We start from the raw sequence: 18,223 nt of genomic DNA, 5'->3' as shown, positions 1-18,223 counted from the left end.
AGATTGTCCAGCAGTTCTTTGCACTTTTAATGTTTAAAACAGGTAGCAAAAATGGGAAGCTTTGGGACAGTGGGTGTGGAAAGGGGACAGGAAAAGGTATCTGGAAAAGACAAACTCAAAGGCACCCTCTGATCTGTTCTGGACTCACTGCCACATACTCCAGATATGGGATCAGCTTGTCTAAACGATCTGTTTATTTGAATTAATGAGTTGTGGGGAAGTTATTTATTTTTTTACACTGTTGATAGGGTTAAGCCACTCCCTAGCCACAGGAATTGGGGAGGGGACACAAGCTGCTCTTCTTTTAAAGCAGGAGAAGTCACAGCTCATGATAGTTCCTGCAGCTGGGAGTCTGGAGCCTGAAAGAGCCAGATGCACTTGTAAGCCTCTCTCTCTCTCCTTTTTTGTTTTTGTTCCCCCTCCCGCACCCGAACAATGTCATGAGGTGACTTTCACTTAACTACAAATATTTAGATATTTTTGTGGGCTGTTCTCTTCTTCCCCTTTGAGCATTAGCCAATAGCCACATGCTGCCTCCTTTCACAGCAAAGAGCTGCCTTGAGGGAGGATCGTTACAGAGGGTTTCCTAAACGACCAAAGAAAATGCAAATAGTCTGTGTGCTCTTAGCATACGCTCTGGTTTAAGCAGCTTGGTACCGAAGCCAGCCCCAGACAGAGCTGGGAAGAAAATACTGAACTTAAGACTTCCCCAAAATCTTTCACTGACTTCTAAGGGTGAAAACAGTGAGAAGATCCAGTGTGTCAAGTTGGAGACTTAAAAAGTAAGTTGATCTGATGTTTAAATGCTAGTTGCAAAGATTCTTTCCATGGCTTTAACATTGCAGATTGCTAGGTACAGTGAGAGTTGCAGAAGTGGGAGCACAGTCTTATCTCCTCTCCTCAGCCTGATTTTGCAACCTGTAGTTAGGCTTTTTTCATAAATTGTTTAGAAAATTGCAGGGTTTAACTTGTAAAATACAACTACAGTGACATAATGGAAGAAGTATGCATGGGGCAGAACTCTTGCAAAGCTTCAATAAGGACCATTTTAGGGCTTTCTGTGGATTTCTCAATAGTGTGGAGGGGGAAGGTGTTTGGGGGTTTCCAGGGCTGGGGGAGGATGTGTCTGCCCCAGATTCAATTAGGAGAAAACATGACTTTATTTCCAAAGTTCAGCAGTTTGCTGGTTTCCTTGTCTACAGTAACTGACGGGGTTATTTTCCGTTCCCTCAGATATAATGCCAGACTTTTTGATAACTTGTAGAAGAATTTGAGACGTGGAAGAAAACTTTCAAGCTTGGGTGTCTACAAGTGAGGTTCCTCAAATCCAGTTAGGCATTCACACCACTGAATATCAAGCCACCTGTATTCAGATGCCTAACTATGGATTTAGGTACCTCACTTGAGGCATCTACTGGACTGACAGACAGGCTGCACATTTCCCATCTCTGGACATGAGCACTGTCTAAAGAAGGTCAGAAGTAGGCAAATGTCTTTCGATGACATTATATTAAACTTACCCACAGCCAAAGAACCCTGCCATTTCTCCTTTATTCTACAGCAATCATTTTAACACCTCCTCCCAGAAAAAAATAGAAATATTAGGATTAGGATTGGTGAACATAGCTCATATCTTTGGATCTGGCAAGAACTTCTATGTATTGACTGAAAAATTTGCCCGATGACCAACAATGTCCCAAACAACCTGCTGAAAGGTATTCAAGTCATAACAGAAATCTTGAATAAGGCTGGCAGTTTGAAAGTACAGTATTTATAACCAAGCAAATACTAAAGAAACCAAAAACCTGTATCTGATCTCATTTAAATTCCTGTATAATATATAGGCAATAAGTGAAAACCAACCATCTGTATTTTAACCACTGTGTTATCCACACCAGTTCAGAGCCGGGCATTAAAGCTCTGGTGGCTTGTCTATACTAGCATTCCCAGCTTTGTTATCACTAGTGAAGCTGAACTGGTGGTAACCACAGTGGGAAATTTAAAGGAAAATATCCAGTGTAGATAGCTTCAAGAGAGCTTGAATGGTATCACATTAAGGCTTCAAGTTTCTTTAGTGTTCACTTGACTACAAATACCATACTATCAAATTGCAAGTCAGAATTAATCAAATACAAAAGCAATTGTTTACCTCTTAAGAAAATATTGATACATCAGGATCAGACTGATAATGAAGTTTTATTGTTATTTGGTAATAATTCATATTATCTGGGAAGCAAAGGGAAAACTATAGCTTATGTCTCTCAGAATCTGAAAATTACTTTTGTTTAAGAGACTGCTCAAAGGAGCCTGATCGAACTAACCTCGTTATTTCTAGCCTGCTTCTTGCTTGCATATATATACCTGCCCCTGGAAATTTCCACTACATGCATGCGACGAAGTGGGTATTCACCCACGAAAGCTCATGCTCCAATACGTCTGTTAGTCTATAAGGTGCCACAGGACTTTTTGCTGCTTTTACAGAGCCAGACTAACACGGCTACCCCTCTGATACTTATCAGAGGGGTAGCCGTGTTAGTCTGGATCTCTTGCATCTGACGAAGTGGGTATTCACCCACGAAAGCTCATGCTGCAAAACATCTGTTAGTCTATAAGGTGCCACAGGATTCTTTGCTGCCTCTGATACTTGACACAATGTAACACTGTTGCCCAAAAAAAAAGCAAATATCATGCGGGATGTATTAGCAGGAGTGTTGTAAGCAAGACTTAATTCTTCCATTCTATTCAACACTGATAAGGCCTCAGCTGGAATATTGTATCCAGTTCTGGGCACCACATTTCAGGAAATGTAGATAAATTGGATAAAGTCCAGAGGAGAGCAACAAAAAATATTTAAAGTCTAGAAAACAAGACCTGTGAGGAAAGATTGAAAAAATTGTATTTGTTTACTCTGGCAAAGAGAAAACTGAGGGGCAGCGGGGAGGTGGGGGACCGTGATAGTCTTCAAGTACATAAAAGGTTGTTATAAGGAAAGGGTGAAAAATTGTTCTTGTTAACCTCTGAGGATAGGATAAGAAATGGGCTTAAATTGCAGCAAGGGAGGTTTAAGTTAGACATTAGGAAAATCTTCCTATCAGAGTAGGTAAGCACTGGAACAAATTGCCTCGGGAGGTTGTGGAATCTCTGTCAGTGGAGGTTTTAAGAACAAGTTAGACAAACACCTGTCAAGAATGGTCTAGTAATGTAGTCCTGCCTTGAGTGCAGGGGACTGGACTAGAAGACCTATTGAGGTCCCTTTCAATCCTACAAAACCCACAAGATCGGGTTTCTCAAACTGGGGTCGCCATTTCCAGTGGGAGCCGCGATCGGCCATACCTGCGGACAGGGCAGGTAAACACACCAGCTCAGCCTGCCAAGGGCTTTCCTTATACAAACAGCGACCCTGTTTGAGAAACACTGCACTTCAAACCATATCTCCTCAAAAATTAACATCTCCACGGAAAATATGGCATATAGATTTACCTAGGAGTAGCACAGAACCATAACAAAAGTATACTTCAGCATAAACATTTTTCTAATTTTTAAAAATAGCCCAAAGCTGATCTACTGTTCCTAATCAATATGACAGAAAATCCTATTTCATGGACTTTGTACACTAACAGAAAGAGCAGATGCATGCAGACTAGATGATCCATGACACTGGTAATAGAAGACGAAGCATTTCTCATGTAACTTGACTTGAATCCAGCCCCAGATTAGCTATGACTGAGAGCTGTCTAATAGGTTTCCACATCAGAATGCCGCCACCACCATTTGAAAGTTTTTCTGGCACTCTTAGTCCTTGCCCACACTGGGAATTTGCCACAATTTCAGCCATTTGTGGCCAGCCACGAAAGTAACTGCAGCAGTGCAAACCTCTAGTGTAGAACGCAAAGCCTCTATTTGCACTGGGAGAACTTACCCCTAACTGAAATGCACATGTTGTAAAAATGTTGTAAAATGCACAGGTGCAAATTATGGCTCACAGGGTCTTTGCCTGTCTACACTAGGAGTTTGCACTGGCGTAGCTACACTGGGAGCTGAAACCAAGGCAAATCCCCAGTATAGACAAGGCCATAGTAAAGAGCTCAAGCCGTCAATGAGCATAGAAAATTAATTGCTGTCTAAAGCCTTGGGCTGGTCCCTCTGGTTCAGAATTAAAGCTAATTGATAGGGCAGTGTGGGGACCCTGTATTGCCATTGCCTATGTGTCTGTTTTGAGATAAACAGATGACCTCGACCTCCAGCACTTTCAATCCAGCACCTTTCACGGGCACTACAATTCACCTAACATTTCACTGCCATTCTCTCTTTTCTGCTGCGGGCATCAGACTTAGTCACAGGTGCTGGGGACTGGCACACTTCTGCTTACTGACTACATGATGCAATAAAACGCTTGGGGGAGGAGAATACAAAGGCAGAACGCACACAACCCACATAACCCAAACTTACTTATATTAGAGTCCTTCAGCTTTGACCAAACTAATGGGCAAAAGAAAGAGACATTTAAAAACCTAATAGCCAAAAGGCTCATGTAACCAAAAAGGAAATCCTTCTCTATTGCTGCCACCCTGCAATCACTTGCACATGAGTAATTTTGCACACAAATAGTCCCATAGAACTTTCCTGGGAAAAGTTATGCATGTGCATAAGTGGTTTCAGGTTCAGAGCTGAAGGCTACAGGAGCTAGGGGCTTGATCCTTCAGAGGGCGAAGTCAGTCGCATTATTGACAGCCTCAACAGTTCAGAAATCATGAGCTGAGGCTCCCAAAAGATCATTATTGCCTTAAAAATCAGGATATTTTAAAAAATAATACCTTTGGGGTTCTTTTTCTTTGCCTTCTGATTTCCAGGACTTTAGGGTACCCTTGTTTCACACTTTCAAACTTTTCTCTGCAACCCATGAGAGCTAGAAACTTCCAGCTTTTTTCATGAAAGGAGAGTTTCTCATGCAATCTCTTGATTCCCGCAGCTGAGGTTTCATGAATTACACCAAGTATGTTGAGACTTGAAATAAGACCATGAGAGTTGGTAACCCTGTCAATGGCAAAGCTCCTATGGACCTCCGGGAGGCAGGATCAGGTCCTAGATCACCGGTTCCCAAACTTTTTGCCTGCATAATCCCATTTCCAAACTTCATTGCTTTCTGGGACCCCAGACAGCATGGAGACCACCATTTTGGCGTGACCCCAGGTGGGGTCATGACTCATGACCAATAGATTGGGAACTGCTGACCTAGACAATCCATCCAGGGACTCTGTTATAAAGAATAGAATATAAAATAAACATGATACACTGTGGTCCCGATCCTGCAAACACTTCCACTCAGTCTCACTGGATTGAGTGGGACTGGGACTACTTGTGCGAGCAAAATTAAGCATATGCTTGTTTACAGCATTGGGATCTGTATATGACTAACTGTTACAAGGCATAACACAGAGGAATATAATGTATGCTCTAACTGAAAGAAAAATATACAAGTCACCACACTGATCTTGCAAGCTGACTCAAACCTATGCAATATAACTCATCAAGGTTTTCAGTTTGTTCTGGCTATACCTCACTCTATCCTTTAAGCTAAAACATAACAATAAGGAATTTTTAAAAGCAGCTGTCTGAGTTCAGTGTTTGGAGGTAGCTCGCATACTCCTCCTCAGAGAAAATTAAATCTGGCTCACATCATTAAGAAAACTCGAATTGACACCTAGGGTTGATTGTGCTTTAACTCTCATTTTAAAAACAACCATAGTGGCATCTTGGGTTTGTCTCTTGTTTATAGAACAGGAGTACTTGTGGCACCTTAGAATCTGAGGTGCCACAAGTACTCCTATTCTTTTTGCGGATACAGACTAACACGGCTGCTACTCTGAAACCTCTCTTGTTTATGTAATTCTTTAGTGCAATTTTCCAGTGTCATTTATTTAAAACCCACTAAAAGCCTGGGTACAGTATATGAAGAATTAAGAATAACAAAACTAAATCGTCTCCAAATTGTTGGGTGGTTATTTTAATTTGGCATATACTTTGTTCTGGTTAATCATGGCTGCCCCCTTCTGGTTGCTTACATGCCTACCATGTTAGCTGCAGCTGTACGTAGATAAATGGTTCAATGCGCTATTTGTTATGTAAAGAACATAAAAAGAGAGGGATCTGTTATACCCTCAATATGTGAACAAGCAGTAGGTCTATGTCACAAAGTTCAGTCCAATTTCTACCCAATGTTGGATGTTTGGATCCAGGGTTTTGGTTCTGCCACTATTTTTTTAAAAAAGGGGGATTATTTGCAAATGTTATGTCTGGATCTGGACTCACATTTGGAACACCTCCACAACTGAGGTTTGTTCAGATCCAAGGGTTTTGGTTCAAGACTCCATCAAGTATAGACAGCAACTGATTTAGTTAAAAATTCCCATTGATTATGCCTACATCAGTAGAGGCATTTGGTCATGTTTGTAAATTAGACTTTCCCTGTACCTAATTTCATATGATGCAAAATTAACCTAAATCATCATCAGTTAGCAAATGAATTCTTTCAACAGATACACACAAGAATTGTCACATATTTTATTTGTTATAATCAGTCTACTTTGTTTGAATGCAGCACGTTTTCATCGGTGGTTTTTAGTTTCGCTTACAAATCACTCGTGATTTTAAAGGAAATCTTTAATCGTATTTAGAAACCCGACAAATGTCAGTGCTCAGCTGTTTTAAAAGAAAAGGATGATCAGAAACAGCTGTTTAGTTGCTTATTTTCTTAAGGCTAATAAGAGAAATAGTAATTTATGTATAATAACCAACCCCTGGGGGAGATTGGGTCCTCGGGGAACTAATAGTGGGAGGGAAATTCTTCCTACAGTAAATAATTGGTTTTAATTAGTCCCAGGTTGAGGGCATAGCTGTGCAAAGTGTTCATATAGAATCCTGAACTTAACCAAAATTAGAATAGGTTTGGTGTCCAAATGCAACTATGAACATCTTCTCAGGACAATGAAAGCTGCGTGACTCTTGCTTATTTAAGTTTGCATGTTGTAATGTCCTTCCAACCACAGCCTCTCCCACCTCTGCAACCACACCTCTTCCCCGAAGTCCATCAGACTCATCACTGAGCTACTCTAAGCAGGGAGACTATCTCCTTCTGTCCATGGGGAGACCCATGGATTATCCTGAGATATCAGACCTTAAGGTCATGATATTTTTATGTATGGAAAGCTATTTTAGGTCACTTTTAGAGTTTTTGTTGAACTCATGGTAACTGGAACATCTGGTTTCAGAGATGAAAGAAAACAAAAAATAGTCCCAATGAAGTTTTAAAACTTCCCAGAATATTTATAAAAATAGACTTGCTGTAAAATATTTGGCACATATCGAGGGCTTGTTAGGGTAGGGTGCTATAAATGCAGGGCCGGCTCCAGACCCCAGCGCGCCAAGCGCACGCTTGGGGTGGCGTCCCACGGGAGGGCGGCAGGCAGCTCCAGTGGACCTCCCGCAGGCATGCCTGCGGAGGGTCCGCTGGTCCCACGGCTCCGGTGGACCTCCCGCAGACGTGCCTGCGGAGGGTCCGCTGGTCCCATGGCTCCGGTGGAGCATCTGCAGGCATGCCTGCGGGAGGTCCACCGGAGCCGCGGGACCAGCGGACCCTCCACAGGCACGTCTGCAGGAGGTCCACCGGAGCCGCGGGACCGGCGACCGCCAGAGTGCCCTCCGCGGCGTGCTGCCCTGCTTGGGGCGGCGCAAATCCTAGAGCTGCCCCTGTATAAATGGTGTGTTGTTTGGGAACACCTGCATAACCCCCTGATGCCTTCCCACTCCTGAGTAATCTGACCATCCCAAACCTTACATCATCATCATCATTATTATTATTATTTAGTATTTGTATTTCTGTAGTGCCTAGGAACCCTGGTCATGGAACAGGACCCCACTGTGGAAGGCACTGCACAAACACAGAACAGAGACAGTCCCTGCCCCAAAGAGCTCACAGTCTAAGTAAATTCTTGCAGATAAATCCTTTCTATGTCATCATGTATTAATTCTTTCTCACATAGGTAATCTCAAATATTTTGCTTGAGAGTGAAGACACTAGGCTTTTTTAAGTGGTGGACTTTTTGCTTTGTTTTTATTTATCTACTGCAAACATTATAAAATGCTACTGCTAACAGATTTAAGATGGAACAAATTAGTCAGCCTGATGTTCTAAATTGCTCTATATAAAGCAATGGAACTGAACGAAACCCACAAAGAGGAACAGAGTCTGTGTAAGGAAGCTAACCTAGGCAGGGATGGAGGATTTGCCTACTGGGCCCTGACTCAGACAGGATGTGATCTTACCCACTGCTGGGAAGTGGCTCTGAACAAATCATTATATAACAGATTTGCTTGTCAACTTCCAAATCTCGCCTGCCCCTCTACAGGCATACAGAGGGGTTCTTTATAAATCACACACAGGATAGCTAGCATGTCCTTCAGAGATTGCTGCTGAGCATTTCTAATATTATGTCCTCCAAGAAATATTTATTTGATACAGAAGTTGTCCAGTATTAAAGGAAACCGAAAGTAATTAAATGCTTGAGCTCAGCAGTTCCCTTGATGATTTCAGAATCATGATGCCCCCTTGCACCACATTAGTGTGCACTTCCTAAATGGTGCTGCATAAGACACATGTTTTTTCTTTTATTTGGGGAGTAAATCTTTATCTTCATAGCACCTGTTTCAATGGTCCCCGTCACAGACCTAGATGGAATTCATCCTAATCATCTTTTTAGCATCTGAACTATTTGGGCATAAGCTTTCATGAGCTAAAACCCACTTCATCAGATGCCTGGAGTGGAAAATGAAGTAGGCATTATTTTATTTTATTTATTTATTTAGGCAGGTATAAATACACAGCACAGGAAAAGATGAGAGTTGCCTTACCAAGTGTGGTGGGGTCATTGCTAACGAGTCAATTCAGTTAAGGTGGAAGTGGCCTATTCTCAACAGTTGACAAGAAGGGATGAATACCAAGGGAGGGAACATCACTTTTGTAGTGCTAATGAGGCCAATGAAATCAAGTATCAGAGGGGTAGCCATGTTAGTCTGGATCTGTAAAAGCAGCAAAGAGTCCTGTGGCACCTTATAGACTAACAGACGTATTGGAGCATGAGCTTTCGTGGGTGAATACCCACTTCGTCGGATGCAATCCAATGTAATCAAGGTGGCCCATTTCAAACAGGTGACAAGAAGGTGTGAGTATCAGTATTTGTTAGTCTCTAAGGTGCCACAAGGACTCCTCCTTGTTTTTGCTGATACACACTAACACAGCTAACACTCTAAAACCTGTCTCCTGCAGTAGTTCCTGGGGAAGAGAGACTCCAGGTGGGAAGCCCTAGGTGTTGTGGCTGGATAGAAAGCCCCAGCTGGAAGTTCTGTTTTTCTTTTGTGAATTTGTTGGAGGTTTGCACAATGAATGGAGACTGGAGGCAGGGCTAAAAACTGATCTGAGCATGGGATGATTCCCCAGCCTGGTGAGTAAGGCTAGCATCTTAAAGCAAAAGAAATGCTGAGTCACCAAAGGGCGATTATAGAAAACATTGACATTAAAGAAATTCATCCCATGTCATCTGAAGCTTTTTCTGGTACTTAACTTCCCACTGTAAGCCCTTCTCCCACATTTGGATTTTGGTAGGCTAACATGTAGGGCTCTTATGAAATGAGTGAGGGACTGTGTATATTATATTAATTTGACATGTTAAGATTTGTATTATCCCTAAGTGGAGTGAGGCCTGTGCAGGAGTTTGGCAGCTAACAAGCATCTATTCTAGCTATGAGCAGCCTCAACCTTTAAGCTGTCTTCAAGATAATCATTTTTTAAGTTTTTTAAATCATTGTGTGTACTAGAAAAGGCTTCTTTCTACACTTTGGTTAAAGCTTCAAAAATTGCCATATGGGTTTTCTCCTGCTGAGATCTGCCCTCATACAAGAAGGCCTCCGCAATGGTGTGGAGGGAGCTGGGATTTGCCAGGCATTTAGAGAATGAGCACACTAAAAACAGGGGTGAGTAGCTAAAAGTGTCCCTTTTGAATACATTTTAAAGTTCTGTGTTTGCTGACTAGTGATTATACTGCTGTCAGATATTTCCTTCTCCCCCTTTTAACTAACATGGAAGTTAGAACTTGGAAGCCAATAAAGTTGTCTGCATTGCAGCTCCAAACAGTACTACTGTACTGCCAGTTTGGAACCAGTGGTAGCACCAGTGGGGATTTTTGTTTTGTTCTTTTATTTGCTTTTAGAATGAGTTATGAGAAATTAGCATGGGATTTTCAGAAGTTCTCAGAGTTGGGCTAATTCTTCTCCCTTGGGGGTCAATGGCAAAACTCCAATTGACTTCAATGGGAGAAGAGTCCAGCCAATGCTGAGGAATTTTGAAAATCTCACCCTTTATGTTTATAATACGAATTATCTGGGTTTAAGAACATCAATCCTGCCTTTTGTGAGGATAGTTACGCCATCAGATATTTGAAATATTAGCTCGATATGAACCCTCCTAGCCCCACCCCAAAAAACAAACAAAAAACCCACCTTTCTGTCTTTTCCATTTAATAATTGGGTTATATTTTGATGTTCCATGCTTTATAAAATTCACTTTTATTTTTCATCTTTAGACTGTAGGTTTCAAGGTGACACCTCTCAGGCAGAGCCTATGGATACCACAGGAAATATGACCACATTGGCTGGCAGCAACTTGACATGCCCTTTGACCATTGACGACTTCCGAAATAAAGTGTACTCCACGTTGTACTCCATGATTGCGATTCTGGGCTTTGTTGGAAATGGCTTTGTACTGTGTGTCCTCATAAAAACGTATCGGCAGAAGACAGCCTTCCAGATCTACATGCTGAATCTTGCAGTGTCAGATCTCCTTTGTGTATGCACCCTGCCTCTTCGAGTAGTGTATTATGTTCACAGAGGCAACTGGTTCTTTGGTGACTTCTTATGCAGAGTTAGTTCCTATGCATTCTACGTCAACCTGTACTGTAGCATTTTATTCATGACAGCCATGAGCTTCTCTCGCTGCATAGCCATCGTTTTCCCCGTCCAGAATCTCAATTTGGTAACTGAGAAAAAGTCCAGACTGGCATGTCTGAGCATTTGGATTTTTGTCACACTGACAAGTTCTCCATTTTTACTGAGTGGATCTTACCAAGAAGGTAACAAGACAAAGTGCTTTGAACCTCCAAAAAGCAGTCAGATGACCAGTCTGCTGGTCCTACATTATATTGCGCTGTTTGTAGGCTTCATTATCCCCTTTGGTGTCATAACTATCTGTTATGCCATGATCATAAAGACCTTACTGAAGAATTCACTGAAGAAGAATCAGTCTACTCGTAAAAAGGCCATCTGGATGATAATCATTGTAACAGCTGCCTTCCTGGTCAGCTTCACACCTTACCATATTCAGCGCACAATCCACCTTCACTTCCTGAAGAGGAAAGACTCCAGCTGTGAAGACATCCTTTTCATGCAGAAATTAGTAGTGATAACCTTATCCTTGGCAGCGTCCAACTGCTGCTTTGACCCGCTCCTGTATTTCTTTTCAGGGGGCAACTTTCGGAGGAGACTTTCCACATTTAGAAAGGCTTCCTCCTCCAGTGTGATACTGGGACCCAGGAAAAAGTTATCATTAAAGGAGAAAGACGACGAGCCGTTTCAAGAAAGCCATAAATAAGCTGGATGTGGCGTGTAGCTGCGCTTCCTTTGTAAGGCTTTTTGTGTGGCACTGCAGTAGAAATAAGCTCACAGTGGGACACTAGTGACTGCAGAACTGCTTCAGGAGAAATGAACAAAACAAATGTGTCTTCAAAAGTTAAATAGAGACAAAAATCCAAAGGGACCTGCTTCTACTCATACCTTTCTGACCAGACACCCCTCTGGCTGCCATTGAGGGGTTTATTTGATCGTGCTGTGGAGCATTCTGAGGGTAATTTTAAATTCCAAGAGACTCAAAACAAAAAGGACTGAAATGTGAGTGGATATTCTGAGAACGTGCTCAGAAGGGGGGAGGGATAGCTCAGTGGTTTGAGCATTGGCCTGCTAAACCCAGGGTTGTGAGTTCAATCCTCAAGGGGGCCACTTAGGGATCTGGGGCAAAAATTGGTCCTGCTAGTGAAGGCAGGGGGCTGGACTCGAATGACCTTTCAAGGCCCCTTCCAGTTCTAGGAGATTGGTATATCTCCAATTATTACCAAGGCATGTACGTATCCCACACACACTTAACAAGTTATAGCACAGCGGCAGGAAAACATTTGTGTGCTGGTAAATTCATGCAAACAAACTCTTAAAATCCCACATAAGGTCATGAAGCAACTCTACAAAGACCATTAGCCAGTGGGAAATGTAAATATAGAAGCCATGATAGAAGTTGATGGAGCTTATGCAAAGGAGGAGGGGGAAGAGAGGAGGAGAGTATGCACTGAATCCCAAAACAGACACTGATTTCACAGGAAAATGTCTTCCCTGTTATATATTGCCCGGGCTTTTAACTTTCAGTGGCATAGATCATTGATTGTCACCACCTAATTCAAAAGGGTGTGTGCACAGATGACTTTAAGCCACCTATACACTCCTCCAATTGTGGGCCAGTTGTGTGGCAGGCCCATCTTCTGGTGTAACTTAGAGCAGCCTAGGGACTGTTCTAACTTGTATTAGCTACTAACAACCCCACTGCAGCCTGGGATTAGGGAAGCCCTAGCCATGAGGGGGTGGCATAGGAGCTACTACACTGGCTCTGCATCACCAGATGCTCACCCTACACAGAAGTAATCCTCATGTGACCATTTCGGCTAGCTTTATGTCTACTATACACTGGCACTGCAGCATAAAGAGCCACACCACACTGGAGGGTCTGAGCCTATATCTTCACACCCAGGAACTGTATTTGCCCCTCCCCTCCCCCATACATTTCCTGTAATTTGAGTTCCCATTTCCAACTATATTGCAACACACTAGTTACCTCAGCTCACAGCTACAAGATCTTTGAATGGCTTTCTGTCTATCTGAATTTTACAAGTAAATCCTGAGCTATAGTTCTGGTATCTGCCTCCCAAACAAACACTTTGGCCCCAGTCCTGCACCAATTGAACCCTAAAAACATGAGTAGTCTCCTTGAAGCCAATGGTTGCTTACATACAAAATGGGAAATAACTGCCTAGGAAGGAGTACTGTGGAAAGGAATCTGGGGGTCATAGTGGATCACAGGCTAAATATGGGTCAATGGTGTAGTTGCAAAAATAGGAAACCTCATTCTGGGCTATATTAGCAGGGGTGTTCTAAGCAAGATGCTAGAAGTAATTCTTCTGCTCTAGTCCACACTGATTAGGCCTCAGCTGGAGTATTGTCTCCACTGCTAGGCACCACATTTCAGGAAAGATGTAGACAAATTGGAGAAAGTCCAGACGAGCAATAAAAATGACTAAAGGTCTAGAAAATGTGAGCTATGATGGAAAATTGAAAAAAATGGGTTTGTTTACTCTGGAAAAGAGAAGACTGAGGGGGGACATGATAACAGTTTTCAAGTACATAAAAGGTTGTTACAAGAAGGAAGGAGAAAAATTGTTCTCCTTGACCTCTGAGGATAGGACAAGAAGCAATGGGCTTAAGTTGCAGCAAGAGCGGTTTAGGATAGACATTAGAAAAAACTTCCTAAGGGCTTGGCTACACTTAGCACTTCAAAGCGCTGCCGCGGTAGCGCTGCCGCGGCAGCGCTTTGAAGCGCTAAGTGTAGTCAAAGCGCCAGCGCTGGGAGAGAGCTCTCCCAGCGCTGTCCGTACTCCACCTCCCTGTGGGGAATAACGGACAGCGCTGGGAGCCGCGCTCCCAGCGCTGGGGCTTTGACTACACTGGCGCTTTGCAGCGCCGCAATTTGCAGCGCTGGAGAGGGTGTGTTTTCACACCCTGCTGCAGCGCTGCAAATTTGTAAGTGTAGCCAAGCCCTAGCTGTCAGAGTAGTTAAGCACTGGAATACATTGCCTAAGGAGGGTGTTTGAATCTTCATCTGGAGATTTTTAAGAACAGGTTAGCCAAACATCTGTCAGGTGTTTAAATAATACTTAGCCCTGTCATGAGTGCAGGGGATTGGACTAAATGACCTCTCAAGGTCCCTTCCAGTCCTATGACTCTATGAAAATTAAGCCATGCATCAGTCAGGCTTTGCGGGGGGTGGGGGTGGGGGAGTGGAAAGGTATATTTAAAATTCAAGATACAGAGTTGAACCCCACCCACCTTCTCACCCCAGCTCCTCTTTGAGGTGTTTTCCACCATAAAGTGGCATTGTAGAAGAGGGCTGAACAGAGTGGGGCTATTCTAAGCTGCCTATGTAGCTTTGGGAGCATTCCTGGCAGTAATATTAAACAGCAGTGAGTCATCAGGTACATTTTCCATATTGTATTTTTGCTCAGTTATTAGAGGCTGGGAGGATGAGCACCAAACTCCACATTTCCTTATTTCAGATCCCATGTCTTCCGTTATCCACGACATTTCCCAGCCTTCAAATGAATGCTGATTATCAGGAAGACTTTCTGGCTTCCTCTGACCCTCAGCAGGTTTCCAGTAATGTAGTATTTTTGGTTGGCGCTGTTCTTTCCTGCCACTCCACTCTATTCTGACCATGCAGCACATATTGGTCTCAAGCTGAATTTTGCCTGCTCAAGGCATGGAAACATGAGAGACCTTCTCTCCTTTCTTTCTTTGGGTTCCTGTCAGCTACAAGAGCTTTCCAAAATCTACCCAAAAAAAACCCACAATCAAAATAGAACAGAAATTTCAATAGGAGTTGAAATGCAGAGACTACTGCTGTCCGAGACTTAAGCAGTGAAATACAAACTGGGGGGTGCCAGAGAGGCTTGGAGTGCTTTCCCTTGCCTCAGGGGCAATGCACACACTCACTGAATAACCTTAAATCATCACCACCCACAAATGACTTACCCCTGAGCCTCAGGGCTTGTCTAGATGAACAGTTAGTGTGCAGCAATCTGGGGTATAAATCTACAATCTGCTATCACGCCCTAAAAGTTCCCCAGTGTGCTTTGATCTACTCCACTTTGAATTGGAAGTAGGTCAGACATATAAGGTGTAAGCCTGGCTCTGTTGCAAATTTGCAGTCAACGGGACATTTGCTAGTGACTTCGATAGGACCAGGATTTCACCGATAACTGTGAAAAGAAAACGTTTTGCCAAATGATACTGCCACCTTCCTGGCTCATAGCGATGAGAAAATGTTTTTGGTTAAAAGGGAAAACTAATTAATAGATTCTGCAGTCCCTCCTACCCTTCACTCCAAGCTCACTATCCGAGTACACAGTATTTACCACAATCCCGGAGAAAGCTGCTTATTAAAAGATTGTCAGCACATTGCATGCCTGCAGGCTGGTAAATTAGGCAGTCCCAAGGCTAGAAGCATTCTGTGCTGGAATGTTTATTCCAAGCTAACAATTGGATCCTAGATTAAGCAAATTGGATGTACCTTGACAACCTATGAAAAACGTTGTACTATAAGGAAGTTCCTCTACTAGGCAGAAAAAAAGATTATAGGAGAGAATGCCTCTCCAGACACAACCCCTGTTCCTCTTTGTGCTCCCACTGGGGAGGCTTTTGTAAGCACGCAGAGCCCGAACAGCCGGTAGCTGAACTGCAGTTACTGCGCCCCAATTAGCCCCTTACAAAATTGGATTGTTTCATAGCTGACTAGTCTCACCTCACTTTCTTGCTTTATGTGTAACTTCCTTTTTTGCTGGGTCAAGGAAAGTGGCAATACACTCCAGGACTAGAGGAACCAAGTCCCAGAGGAATCAAACTGAAGGATATCAGGTGTGTTTTCTGCTTGATTTATAGGTGAGATACACACAGATATCCCGGTCTCCATCAGACAGAAATCTGTTCGCTTTTAATTCACAATGGAAACTTGTTTCTGATTATACTAACTTCTGTTTGTGCTGCCATTGCGAATATAAACTTAGAGTGTTACAACTTTCCAAATAAAACGAACCGATTTATAAATTGTATCAGTGCAAATAGAAGTTAAAGCGTAACTTAAGGTAGAGCTACCTGTCATAAATGCTCACATGATAAAAAGCTTTGAAATGTGGCTCACTCTATAGGCTTTATTTCAATGGGACTAGTCCTGTAAATAATTGCGGTAACATAAGGCTCTGTGGCCCTGATCCTGCAATGATCTCTGCATGTAGGCAGGGGTCCAGACACTCAGAGCTCACTGAAGGAGCAGCACCTATCTTTGGGCAGTGCTATGTAAATGTATGAGGCTGTAAAGTGATTTTTTATTTAAAAAAAAAAAGAATGGCGCCCCGCTCCCCAAAAAAGGGATGATTCCTGACTGCACATCTTGCTTACATACTATGGAAAAAAGAAAACCCAAGACCTCAAGGAAAACTACACAAGAAAGAAAAAGAAGAAAAAAGACACAAGAAGGTTTACTATACTTAAGGTAAAACATGACGGCGTCTTGTTAGAGAACAGTACAGATGAAGGCTAGGCACATTGTTACCTTAAAAGATAAGTTGGGGGCAGATCTTTATCATTCATCCTATATCTAAGAAAGCACCTTTGTGTTTTTTAACCAAGAAGGAAGGAGAAGTGCTCTGAACAGTTACAACGAGGAGTCCAGTGGCACCTTAAAGACTAACAGATTTATTTGGGCATAAGCTTTCATGGGTAAAAAACCCACTTCTTCAGATGCATGGAAACAAAAAACAGTCTCCTTTTCTCTGGAATGCTGAAGACACTGGACCGAGGGCCCTTGGCATACTAGGAAAGACATACAATATATAGACTCTTGTAAGAGTGAGCATCTTATCTAGAAAACAAGTAGTTAAAGCTTGTTTAACAAGTAGTTAAATTGTTGAGTTTTGTGGTCTTAATGCAGTCTGACTTTCTGTATAAAGGAAATTACTTTAATATTGTAAATTAAGAGTGGTCTAAATTGTTGTGTACTGAAGAACGTGTTCTTTAGGTGTGATGTAAAGTGTTAACAGCTATGTCTCAAGCTATTTATATGGTGTTGTCAGTGGTGTCATTGTGTAAGTGTGTTTGCACTGACCTATTTCAAGAGCGTGTTTCAAAGTATGTGTTAAGTACTATAGCTATATCTAATGAAAAATGTTCCATGCAATGTATTGTACCGTAAAAATTTATGTATAACGTTACTTATTTCATCCTTCTGTCTTTGATGGCACAATACGAATAGTAAGAAAAGGTACATCGGCCTGTTTTTGTATAAGAGGGAAGGTTTTTGTACTCTCAAAACATTTCCGGATACAATTAAAATAAAATGGTGCAAGTTATAATTTGAGACTTGTTCTCTGTGTTCTGATTTTCTAGTTTTAAAAGCTCTGCATAAGGATTCTTCTTAATTAAGATGTGATACTAAAAGATGATATGGTGAACTGTGCCTTTGGGGGCTGTCGTAACTCGGCACAGCTTAGAGCAGCCTGAACTAGCATATTGTCAAGAAGACGTACAGTGGATGACAGCTGCCTTTGGCCTCATCGCTTAGGTCCAATGCTAAGTGCAGCTTGGTCAAACCCCAACACTGGGTCCCCATGTCTACACAACTTGTGCTATGCCTGTATCATTCAGTTCTGAGGGGAATTAAAGACAAGTGTATTCTGTCCACATCTGCAATCCCAGTATGAAGAGAAACATCTGGACAAGCAGACAGCTGGGACCCACAGAAACAGCCAAACAGCTGATTATAAAGACAGCAAAACAAGCAGAATATATGTGAGTGAAACCAGAATAAAATTAAAACTGTTTAGCAAAGATGATCTAGAGGCCACTTGCATGATGTGCAAAGATTCCCAAGGTCACAGGTCTCTCACTGTGGTCCTGTGTAAAGGAGCCTACACAGATCTGTGAGCTAGACACTTTCTGTTCAGATTTTAAACCTGCAAAATTAATAACCTGAATCTAAATTGCTGTAAAAGGTGTATTCATTGTTACGCTATAAAAGTTCCAGTAGCTACAGGATTGCACTCATTCTTGATAATTTAATTAGAATTTAGCCATATATAGAAATCTGATTATTGGACAAATGGATTAGTGTAACGTAATAATGTAGTATCTTTTAGGGTGAAATCCAAGTTCCATTGAAGCCAAGGGGAGTTTTCCATTTGACTTCAATGAAACCAAGATTTCACCCTCAGAATTTTCTCAAATGCTGATAAAACAGGCTAGAAAGTAA

At 42.2% G+C, this 18,223-nt stretch overlaps 1 protein-coding gene across 1 annotated transcript; it reads left to right on the top strand.

Moving 5' to 3' along the window:
* The first annotated feature begins 753 nt into the window (after positions 1-753).
* On the top strand, positions 754-11,698 carry CYSLTR1 (cysteinyl leukotriene receptor 1). The gene is made up of 2 exons (XM_045031479.1): positions 754-782; positions 10,635-11,698. Exon 2 carries the CDS (start codon positions 10,673-10,675, stop codon positions 11,696-11,698), a length of 1,026 nt encoding a protein of 341 aa, XP_044887414.1. The 5' UTR covers positions 754-782; positions 10,635-10,672.
* The last annotated feature ends 6,525 nt before the right edge of the window (positions 11,699-18,223 follow it).

The sequence above is a fragment of the Mauremys mutica genome, chromosome 9, assembly GCF_020497125.1.
Source record: "Mauremys mutica isolate MM-2020 ecotype Southern chromosome 9, ASM2049712v1, whole genome shotgun sequence".
Classification (NCBI taxonomy): Eukaryota; Metazoa; Chordata; order Testudines; family Geoemydidae; genus Mauremys; species Mauremys mutica.
This window is presented reverse-complemented; position numbering and strand designations above follow the sequence as displayed.

Excerpts from the sequence above, each read along its gene's own strand:
- CYSLTR1 (XM_045031479.1), top strand. The coding sequence starts at position 10,673 with ATGGATACCACAGGAAATATGACCACATTGGCTGGCAGCAACTTGACA.